At 41.0% G+C, this 12,297-nt stretch overlaps 1 protein-coding gene across 5 annotated transcripts in view; it reads right to left on the bottom strand.

The window, feature by feature from the left end:
• The window catches only part of TFDP1 (transcription factor Dp-1), a 99,668-nt gene that overhangs the window by 38,116 nt on the left and 49,255 nt on the right, over positions 1-12,297 (bottom strand). For all 5 annotated transcript variants that reach the window (XR_008888577.1, XM_056555829.1, XM_056555828.1 and 2 more), the window contains 2 exons: positions 7,115-7,236; positions 699-864 (listed from right to left, as the gene is read on the bottom strand). Coding sequence is in view for 4 of the 5 variants with exons in the window: in XM_056555829.1 (XP_056411804.1) it covers positions 699-864; positions 7,115-7,236 (288 nt within the window). In the remaining variant the exon portion in view is untranslated. The remainder of the gene's footprint in view (positions 1-698; positions 865-7,114; positions 7,237-12,297) is intronic.

Here is a 12,297-nt window from a genome sequence, read left to right as displayed (position 1 = left end):
AGGCCGCCATGTCCCCTCCCATAGACATGAACGGAGGGGGCGTGGCGTGACATCACGAATGCGAAAGCTGCAAGCTTACGTGTTCCGGGCCCTGCAGCTGCCGGCCCGGAGATCGCGGGGGTTCCATGCGGTGGGACTCCCGCGATCTAACATCTTACCCCTATTCTTTGGATAGGGGATAGGATGTGTGCAGCCGGGTACCCCTTTAAAGTTGGGGTTATCTTCCTCACAGTACTTCCGGTGGCCATACAAATTTGGATTTTTGGTAGATGTCATATCCTCTGAGGAAATGCTTAGATGAAATCAACTCTGGGATATATGGTGTATGACAAAACGCTCACTCTTTATGTTTCCCAATGGAACAGACTTGTTTGTTATGGGCTTTACCCTATATTTAAATGGACGCTACCCTTTCAACAAGCTCTGCATGAATAGAATAAGCAAATTTAAAACTATATGAGAGGAAAATGCCTCTTTCTCCACTGAAGAGGATACTTTATGAGTTTAGTGCTGCTTAACCTTTCTATTACAATGCTATTATTGGCGCTGTAGTTTTTTGTCGCCACCATTACCACAATTGCAAGGATAAGGAGCAGTGAATGCTGACAAGCGTGCAGTGCTCAATGCTGATCGGCAGGGGTGCCTATATAGGGGGCCTATCTGAATGGTAGACTGGGGCTATAACCTCATCAACTTACCGATTCATTTGGTGATATGTGGTTATCAGTTGAACTAAATTCTGCTACAAGCTCGTCGGCCACCTCATTGTAAGAAGTTGTGCCCTTTTTCTGTACTTTTTCACAAACCTTCATTGAAAAGTGACGTAAACCCTTGCCATTTTTCTCTCCTTTTTTATTCCTCTTCCTATATAAAAACAGAAATGTAAGTGTTATGGCTACTTTCAATGGCAGTGCTTTAGAGCAGATGCAGGGTTGAACTGCTTGATAGCTGTATGGCACAACAGTTTTGCAGTTAATAGGAGCCACCAAAGAACACAGCAACTCCGTTACATATCCAGAATTATTCAGAAGGCAAAAACCCACTGGAGGAGCTTGGGCCCCTGAGTGGGTCTAAACATTAATACTTAGTGATCCCCCTCTATAATTCATTAAAAATTACCTTTTATTTTTCCCCTTAAAATATAGAGGCTTTATTTAGAATTATTAGTGTGTTAAAAATACAATAGTCTTTATTTCTGTGGTAAACTTAATAGGAGGAACTCTCAACTTATATAGTCATTCAATCATACAAGCCAATAGTCAGTTTACTCCCAGTGCAGCTGCACGTCTAGTATCATCTACTCCTTATTTCACTCCTAGCTCTTTCCTCTTATATAAACTTCATGTGTCCTATATTGATTTCCAGTTAGAGCTTTTGCTAATTATAAGAAAAAGCTAGAACCTTCCTGACGTTTCACCATACACACCGGCTTTGTCAAGGATGGAGGCACTGAGATCACACCAGGGATCTCTTTGTTTTCTTGAGGATGATGCCACAAGGTTTGCACACCTGGGTTTGGGGATTATCTGAAATTCTTCACTGCAGATCCTCTCAAACGGTCAAGTTGGATGCGGACCATCAATGGAAGCTACTTATTTTATTTTTTTTAAATCAACTAGTGACAAAAAGTTTAACAGATTTGTAAATTACTTCTATATAAAAAGCCTAATCCTTCCAGGACTTAGTTGCTGTAAGCTCCAGAGAAAGTTGAGTTGTACTTTTCTGTCTGACCACAGTGCTCTCTGCTGCCACCTCTGTCCATGTCAGGAACTGTCCAGAGCAGGAGCAACTCCCCATGGCAAACCTCTCCTGCTCTGGTGACAGCAGAGAGCAAGGTGGTCAGGCAGAAAAAACTATACAACTTCCTAGACATGTGCAATTCATCTCTTGAAAGGGATTATCCAGGCAAAAACTTTTTAATATAATATAATATTATATAATATAATATTATATAATATAATATAATATAATATTATATAATATATAATATAATAAAATATAATATAATAAAATATAATATATATATATATCTCTATCTCAACTGGCTCCAGAAAGTTAAACAGATTTGTAAATTACTTCTATTACAAAATCTTAATCCTTGCAGTACTTATGAGCTACAGAAGTTGAGATGTTTTTTTTCTGTCTAAGTGCTCTCTGATGACATGTCTCGGGAACAGCCCAGTTTAGAAACAAATCCCCATAGCAAACCTCTTCTACTCTGTGCAGTTCCCGAGACAAGCAGAGATGTCAGCAGAGAGCACTGTTGCCATACAGAAAACAACTCAACTTCAGCAGCTGATAATTATTGAAAGGATTGAGATTTTTTAATAGAAGTAATTTACAAATCTGATTAACTTTCTGGAGCCAGTTGATATTAAAAAGTTTTTTCCTGGAATACCCCTTTAAGAAATTTGTTTTTGTCCGAATTGCTCCTATTTCGTACAGATTGATCCGAATGTACGAAATATTTACATCTGAATGAATCTGAATTCGTAACAAAACTAATTTTACATGCCTACAAAATTGTGAAAAACTTTTTTTTTCTTTTTAAACGAAATTATTTTTCGTTTAGAAGCAGGGAACCATCATGGGGAGCGGGTGAACGGGAAAGAAGAGAGCCAGGGAGATCGGAACATTGGAAGACAGGTAAGAAGGTATAATTTTATGTGATTTATTAATACATGATGTAATGTTGAATGAATGAATGCATGCTGCAGGAATGATTGATGTGTTTGATCGATGTGTTTGACGAGTGATTTATGTATAACATGTCATGGTTATTTTTATTGTATTTTTCATGTATATATTTATAGTAAAATATGGTTTTAATATATATTTATTGTTAATACATTTTTAACTAATGTGTATCTTTTTGAATATGTAAAATATGTTAGATACGTGTTTTACACTTGCGCTAACCCAGTGTTTGCTTCCCAACGAACCAAGGTGTCTGCAGCTGTTGCAAAACTGCAACACCAAGCATGCCCGGTCATGTTGGGAGTTGTAGTTTTGCAACAGCTGGAGGCCCCCTGGTTTGTTGGGAAACACTGCGCTAACCTAGTTATTTTTTTCTTTTTTAAATTTCCCTCTCCCTTCACTGAACTGGTTAGTAGGTTAATGAAATGCATAGTTAGTTGCTGTGGGATTATTGACAAGACCACAGACATAATTTAATAATTTAGAACGATTGTGTTTTAATAATAAAAAAAAATTCCATGGCAATAAACTATGCATTTCATTAACATACTAACCAGTTCAGTGAAGGGAGAGGGACATTTAAAAAAAAAAAAAAAAAAAAAATCTTACCTAGGTTAGCGCAGTGTTTCCTAACGGACCAGGGTGCCTCCAGCTGTTGAAAAACTATAACGCCCAGAATGCCTTTGGCTGTCAAGGCATGCTGGGAGTTATAGTTTTGCAACAGCTGAATGCACCCTGGTTGGGAATCACTGGGTTAGCGCAAGTGTAAAACACGTATCTTACATATTTTACATGTTCAAAAAAATACTAATTACATAAAAATGTATGTATTAACAATAAGTATATATATTCAAATCACATTTTACTATAAATATCTACATAAAAAAATATAAAGTTAACCAACCTGACACGTTATACATAAATCACCCAAACACATCATTCATGCAGCATTCACTGATTCAACACTACATTATGTACACTGCTCAAAAAAATAAAGGGAACACAAACACCACAATGGGGGAGATTTAGCAAAACCTGTGCAAAGGAAAAGTTGCGCAGTAACCCATAGCAACCAATCATAATTTTTGCAGAGGCCTTGTTAAAAATGAAAGATGCAAGCTGATTGGTTGCTATGGGCAACTAGGCAACTTTTCCTCTGGACAGGATTTGATAAATCTCCCCCAATGTAACTAAGTCAATCAATCACAACTGTGAAATACCAGTCCACTCAGGAAGCAACAGTGATTGACAATCAATTTCACATGCTGTTGTGCATATAGGACAACAGGTGGAGATTATAGGCAATTAGCAAGACACCCCCAATAAAGGAGTGGTTCTGCAGGTGGTGACCACAGACCACTTCTCAGTTCCTATGCTTCCTGGCTGATGTTTTGGTCTCTTGAATGCTGGCAGTGCTTTCACTCTAGTGGTAGCATGAGAGAGTCTACAACCCACACAAGTGGCTCAGGTAGTGCAGCTCATCCAGGATGGCATATCAATGCGAGCTGTGGCAAGAAGGTTTGCTGTGTCTGTCTGCGTAGTGTCCAGAGCATGGAGGCGCTACCAGGAGACAGGCCAGTACATCAGGAGACGTGGTGGAGGCTGTAGGAGGGCAACAACCCAGCAGCAGGACCACCTTTATGCAAGGAGGAGCAGGAAGAACACTGCCAGACCCCTGCAAAATGACCTCCAGTAGGCCACAAATGTGCATGTGTCCTCTCAAACTGTCAGAAACATACTTCATGAGGGTGGTATGAGGGTCCGACCTCCTCAGGTGTGGGTTGTGCTTAGAGCCCAACACCGTGCAGGACGTTTGGCATTTGCCAGAGAAAGATTGGCAAATTCACCAGTGATTCCCTGTGCTCTTTGCAGATGAAAGCAGGTTCACACAGAGCCCATGTGACAGAGTCTGGAGACACCGTGGAGAACGTTCTGCTGCCTGCAACATCCACCAGCATGACCGATTTGGCGGTGGGTAAGTAATGGTGTGGGGTGGCATTACTTTAGGGGGCCGCACAGCCCTCTATGTGCTTGCCAGAGGTAGCCTGACTGCCATTAGGTACCGAGAGGAGATCCTCAGACCCCTTGTGAGACCATATGCTGGTGCGGTTGGCCTTGGGCTCCTCCTAATGCAAGACAATGCTAGACCTCATGTGGCTGGAGTGTGTCAGCAGTTCCTGCAAGAGGAAGGCATTTATACTATAGACTGGCCCATCCATTCCCCAGACCTGAATCCGATTGAGCACATCTGGGACATGTCTCGCTCCATCCACCAACGACACGTTGCACCACAGACTGTCCAGGAGTTGGCGGATGCTTTAGTCTAGGTCTGGGAGGACATCTCTCAGGAGACCATCCACCACCTCACCAGGAGCATGTCCAGGCGTTGTAGGGCGGTCATAAAGGCACGTGGAGGCCACACACACTACTGAACCTCATGTTGACTTGTTTTAAAGGAAATTACATCAAAGTTGGATCACCCTGTTGTGTGGTTTTCCATTTTGATTTTAAGTGTGACTCCATATCCAGACCTCCATGGGTTGATAAATTTGATTTACATTGATAATTTGTGTGTGATTTTGTTGTCAGCACATTCAACTATGTAAAGACAAGAAGTATTAAATACGATTAGTTCATTCATTCATATCTAGGATGTGTTATCTTAGTGTTCCCTTTATTTTTTGAGCAGTATTAATAAATCACATAAAATTAAACATTATCTTACCTGTCTTCCAATGTTCTGATCTCTGCGGCTCCCTTTTCCTGCACCCGCTCCCCATAATTGTCTCCTGCTTCTAAATAAAAAATAATTTTGTTATCAAAAAAATAAAAATATTTGTTTCTCACAATTCCCTACAGCATCTTTTTCGTAGTACCCCGGGCAAAAGAGCAAAAACGAAAAAGAACAAAACAAAGTAACAAAACTAAGTTAAACGAAAAATTAATTCCATTACCGAACGAAAAATTTACCCGAACGAAAAAATATAACTGAACGAAGATTTCCTTTGTGCAAATGCCAACAACTTCCTCTGCAGAATAAAGCAGCTGATAGGTACTGAAAGGATTAAAAGGGGTATTCCAGGAAAAAAAAATTTTTATATATATCAACTGGCTCCAGAAAGTTAAACAGATTAGTAAATTACTTCTATTAAAATTTTTTAATCATTTCAGTACTTATGAGCTTCTGAAGTTAAGGTTGTTCTTTTCTGTCTAAATCCTCTGATGACACCTGTCTCGGTTAACGCCCAGTTTAGAAGCAAATCCCCATAGCAAACCTCTTCTAAACTGGGCGTTTCCCGAGACAGGTGTCAGAGAGGATTTAGACAGAAAAGAACAACCTTAACTTCAGAAGCTCATAAGTACTGAAAGGATTAAGATTTTTTAATAGAAGCAATTTACAAATCTGTTTAACATTCTGGAGCCAGTTGATATATATAAAAAAGTTTTTTCCTGGAATACCCCTTTAAGATTTTTATATAGAAGTAATTTATAAATCTGCAACTTTTTGGCACCAGTTGATTTAAAAAAAAATAATATCCACCGGATTACCCCATTAAGAATATCTCTGTACTTTGCTCCATTACAGCTTTTTCTCAACCCTGACCAGTCTCCCTGTTCCAGTTGCTAAAAGATACCTCCACAACATGATGCTGCCACCACCATGCCCAACTTTAGGGAGGTTATTGGGCAGATGATGAGGAGTGCCTGGTTTCCTCCAGACATGACACTTAGAACTGAGGCAAAAAAAAGTTTAAAGTTTTGTTTTCATGTATCCCTTACTGAGGAGAGACTTCTGATCTGCCATAAAGTCCAGATTGGTGGAGTGCTGCAGTTTCTCCCTACTGCACACATGATCTCTGGATATCAGTTAGGATGAGCATTGGTTTCTTGGTCACCTCGCTTATTAAGACCCTTCTCCCGCTGATAACTTAGTTTGGTGGGTCGGCCAGCTATAGGAAAAGTTCTGGTTGTTTCAAACTTCTTCTAGTTAAGAATTATATAGAGGCCGCTGTGCTCAAGAACTTTTAGTGAAGTAGAAGTTTTTTGTATCCTTCTCCAGATCTGTGTGTCCACACAATCCTGTCCCTGTGCTCTACAGGCATTTCTTTACCCCTCGTGGCTTGGATTTTGCTCTAATATGCATTATCAGCTATAGTATACAGACAGGACTGTGTCTTTCCAATTCATGTCCAATCGTAAATGCAATGTGAAAAAAAGATAAAAAGGGTCTGAAAGCTTTGTGAATAACCTACCAGTCAACATTATTAATACTTCTAGTGTTAGATGCAACGACACAGTCAACCACCCAAAAAAAAAATAGCTAGGTCACTTTTAAGCTGTACATAAAATGCAGCTATACCTTTAACAGAAATTTTTTAATTTTTTAAATGAATTTCCTATGTGATGTTTGGCTTACCCAGCAGACCATGGAGAGGAGTCTGTAACTTGGCTTTGTGAAACAAAGTGCGTGTTGGGAGTATGTGGACTTCCTAATAAAATAGTATTTGGTGCGGACTGTCTTTGTGGTGTGGTAATAACCTGTGATTGAAACAAAAAGGAGGGAATATGTAGTTACATGTTAGGCTGGTGTTCATCCACATATTTAAATAAATAGGCAAATATGTTGATGGATCTTCTATTGCCATATAGTTTCTACAAAATTTAAGAAGATTCCTTACTTTACACCGGCCCTTTGAATGGATAAAAGCACACTCACACTAACCTGTTGGTACAGACGGGTAATGTGGAAGACACTGATTATAACAATACTTACCAACCTGATCCGTGGTCCTGTTCTTTTAATTTGGGCAGCAGGCTTTGTGCGCATGCAGAGCTTTAGGAGCATGTTGACATCACCGCAGCAGCAGTGTTCTGTCTGCACATCAAGCGTGCTGCCTAAACGAGGAGGATAATGGGTGAACAGGACTAAGGATCAGGGGGTAGGTAAGTAATTGTTATCGATGTCACCCACACTACACACCTGTACCAACAGGTTAGTGTGGGTGAAACTGATAAAGTTTCCATTTAACTCATTCAGCACAACAACTTGGTGCAGGACTTCAAGCTCTTTATAGGTCAACGAGCTCTGAATAATCATTCATCTTTTAACTGGAGAGTCCAACCTGTAGAAGTAGGAAAATGAATTTTAAACAATATCACTAACCATAGAAAACAACAAAAATGACACACTGAACTGCACTTTGCCAGGGGTCAGCACGCACCCTCTAGTCAGCTCTATAGGAAAACAAGAGATACACAAGTACAGCGCTTGTGTATGTCTGGCTCACCTATAGAGATGAATGGAGGGCATGCGTTGACCCCCGCTCCGTGTGAGAGGACAGCTGGAGTGCCGTACAGGAGTTTGCGGGGCATCCTAGCAGTTGGATAAGTTTTCCTAAGTGGGACTTCTTCTTTAACCCCTTAAGGACACAGCCCATTTTGACCTTAACGCGTACCCGTCAGATAAAAAAAAAAAAAACATTTTTTTAAATATATCATTTAGTACCTAATCCTGACCATGTACATCTAATTTATGTGTCTAGCACCTTTATTTTTTTATTACTCTTAATTTAACTCACTATTCTGAATTCCTTTCAAAGGGAGGGGGCGTGGCCTCACTGTGCAGGTCTCCGCCCCCCTCCCTCAGTATGCTGTCTGCTCACATCTCCCCTAGCATTAGCAAAATATAACTCCCATCTTGTCCTCACTGACAGTAGCGGGACACAAGCTGACAGTGGGAGGATTTTTCCTCCAGCTATGAGCCCTGCACTAACAGCTGTCAATCAAGGAAGTGTGTCCATGACATAGGTGACGACGCACGGACACAGCAGGACTAGTATGTGTCCAAGCAGGTGGGGTGGCCAGTTGTTTGACTGGCATTTTCAGTATGAAATACTGAAAGTTTTCTAATGAAAGCAATTGCAAAACCTATAACATAAAAAGCTTTTGTATCTGACAGTGCCCCATTTAAGGGCACAGCCAATTTTATTTTTGCATTCTCGTTTTTCCTCCTTGCCTTCTAAAAATCATAACTCATTTTCATCCAGACTAGTATGAGGGCTTGTTTTTTGCGTGACCAGATGTCCTTTGTAATGACATCACTCATTTTACCATAAAATGTATGGAAAAATGTAAAAAAATACTATTTGTGGGAAGTTGAAAAAACGCAATTTTGCTAATTTTGGAAGGTTTCGTTGTCACACTGTACAATTTATGGTAAAAATTACACGTTTTCTTTATTCTGTGGGTCAATACGATTAAAAAGATACCCATGATTACATACTTTTCTTTTATTGTACCACTTTAAAAAATATCAAACCCTTTAACCAAATTAGTGTGTTTAAAATCTCTATTTTGACGACCTACAACTTTTGCATTTTTCCGTATAAGCGGCGGTATGAGGGCTCATTTTTTGTGCTGTGATCTGTACTTTTTTGAAACCCTCATTTGCATGTATGAAACTTTTAATAACATTTTTTAATATTAAGCTGCTGTATGCTCAAGAGGAAGTGCTTTTCTTTTTGAATTTCTTCTCTGTCTGACCACAGTGCTGTTTGCAGACACCTCTGTCTGGTGTCAGCAGGGAGAAAAGTAGTCAGACAGAAAAGAACTTCCTCTGGAGCATACAGCAGCTGATAAGTACTGGAAGGATTAAGATTTTTTTAATAGAAGTAATTTACAAATCCGCATACATTTCTGGCACCAGTTGATTTAAAAAAAATATATATAAAATTCCACCAGAATACCCCTTTAACACCATTTAGGAGATATGATTTACTGCAAGTTGGGTGACAGGTGGTGGTGATTTGGGTGTCTGATTAAGTTCAGTTCCCTGGAAACGCCTTTTAACATTCATTCTAACAATTTAAATACATTTTGTATTGTACTTTATTAAACTTTCTTGCTCCATTCAGTGTCTTATTACCCTCCTGGAATACCACACCACCTCTACACAAATAACCAGTAAACAGTCTTCCTGCTCGATGCTCAGCAGCAGCTCTGTGTGCTACCCCCTTCCTGGCTTTCTGCCCACTTCAGTTTAAAGGGGTTATCCACCATAAGGTGATTTTAGTACATACCTGCCAGACAGTAATAGACATGCTTAGGAAGGATCTGCGCTTGTCTTGGGGCTAAATGGCTATGTTTTGAGATTACCATAACACTGTGGATAGCTTTTTGTGAACTGGTATTTCCTGTTGGAGTTCCTTTTTTGCCTACAAATCCCATAATTCCATTTTTCTCCCTCCCACACATCAGCCACCACATCCATTGAAACATAAATGAGCTGCACCCATTCAAAAGACCTGTGGTTTTCAATCAGGGTGCCTACAGCTGTTGCATTACTTGCAGATTGATGTCTCTCCCACCAAGCAATCCCTCCACCCATTGAAGCAGACAGGCTCACTACCAGGCAGACTTCCCCAGCAGGCACCACGTCACTGATGCCTGCTGGGTGGGGACTTCCGCCCTTAGTTCTAACAGGGTGCCTCCAGCTGTTTCACAACTACAACTCCCAGCATGCCCTGACATCTATTGGCTTACAGGGCATGCTGGGAGTTCTAGTGGGGAAACAACTGGAGGCATCCATTCATACAAACCTCCCGCCCCCGCCCCCCTCCCCTAAGGTCGCTCAGATGGATAGAAGAAGCCGGGACCGCGAACTCTGCGCTGCGCGGCGAGCTGCGGAGAAACGGGGAATCCAGATGCAGGACGTGCCGGGGAATCCAATTCAGTTACCGGAGTCTGCAGAGAGAGTGCAGACTCCAACTGGGCTGAGGTACAGGCTGTGTGCCTGCTGCGGCCAGGGCGGCTGCTCCTGGACTTAACTGCGCTGGCTTCCTGCCTGTTTGATTGACAGACAGGAAGCCAGCGCGCAGTGAATGAATTTCGACTCATTTGCCCGGCTGAAAGGAGTCGAAATTCTGTAGTGACGTCACTGCAGAATGCATTCGGCCACTAGGAGGGCGACCCCTAGTGGCAGAATTTAAAAGTGATTTTAAACTGTTTTAAAATCACTTTTTTTAATTAAACTATATTAGAGATATGTTGTAGTACTTAAGTACTACAACATATCAATTTTTTGTTTTCATGACAGTGCCCATTTAAGGAAGGAGTTAATTTACATAAATTTTTTTACTACACATTTTAGTGGTGTTAAAGGGGTACTCCGCCCCTAGACATCCTACCCCTATCAAAAGGTTTGATAAGATGGTCTGATCCCAGGGCGTCCGGCCACTGGGACCTCCTGTGATCTCCAGTCCGGCACCCTAGTAATATCCATGCACGGAGCGAAATCCACTCCGCACCGGATTAAGAGCAACCACAGTCGTCACACCCCCTCCATATATCTGCCATAGACATTAATGGAGGGGACGTGATGACATCAGCCACCCGAAGCCTAGCACCGACTGCGTTCTGAACATTTATGGGATGCCAGGCCAGAAATCGCAGGGGTCCCAGTAGCCAGCCTTCGTCACCCCCTCCGAGATGAGACATCTTATTACATATTCTTTTGAATGTCTAGGAGGAGGAGTACCCCTTTAAGTCTAATTTTTAATGTTTTGCACCTGCACATAGTTTTACTTGTGTGCATGCGCATTGCTTAAAGGGGTACTCCGACGCAAAACATCTTATCCCCTATCAAAAGGATATGGGATAAGATGTTAGATCACGGGGATCCTGCTGTGCTGGACCCCAGTGATCTCTCCTGCAGCACCTACGGGCGGTTCAGGGGACGGAGTATGGTAATGTCACGGCTCCCAGCAGCGGGACCCCCACAATCTAACATCTTATTCCCTGTCCTTTTGATAGGGGATAAAATGTTTAGCTCCGGAGTACCGGTTAAATTTCGAACATCAAGGTCCATGACATTCTCTGCACATTGGCCCATACAAATATACCAAGTTAGTTTATGCTCTGATACTGTGTGCTTTATATGTATTTAAACAAGTAAAGTTGAAAAAAGTATTACATTACCCCTGATGAAGTAGCAACAAGTGTTTGGTCTTAACCTCTGTGATAACAGGAGAGTACATAGACATTGCATGGTTATGATTTTTTGGTCAACTTGTCTTAAGTGGGGTGAGAACCCATAAATATGCAGCTTCAAATCCTCATAACCACAAATAGGGCTATTAACACATTTCTTTTGGTCATGAACACATTTCTATTTTAACTTTGTTAATAGTCTATAATTAATAAAGCTATTTATACATGCTTGAACTGTGAGTGCAAACCATAGCTTAGCAAGTTCTGTCCATGTGCACATACAGGAGATTAGAGGGGCAGAGGTTTCATCTGTAAAGCCATCAGACAATCACTGTGCTGATGGGTAGAGTCCAATAAACTGTCAGTCAGCGTAACACTGACACATATACATTAATATGCAAAAGAATTGCAGTAGTGTTAGATTCATTCACTATGGGGTATCTGAACATTGCAGCAGTGTTCGGATGCCCTACAAAGAATCAATGGAAGGCTGGCCTAAGAATGCACTTCATTCATTCAGGATAACTGACCAGTTTCTTGGGATTGGATGGACCAACTCCAATCAGATAGTTTTCCCCAAACCTGTGGATTGAGGATAACCTTTAATGTTAG

Source organism: Hyla sarda, chromosome 2 (genome assembly GCF_029499605.1).
Source record: "Hyla sarda isolate aHylSar1 chromosome 2, aHylSar1.hap1, whole genome shotgun sequence".
Taxonomy (NCBI): Eukaryota; Metazoa; Chordata; class Amphibia; order Anura; family Hylidae; genus Hyla; species Hyla sarda.
The sequence above is the reverse complement of the archived record's forward strand: the minus strand, read 5'-3'. Positions and strand labels throughout refer to the sequence as shown.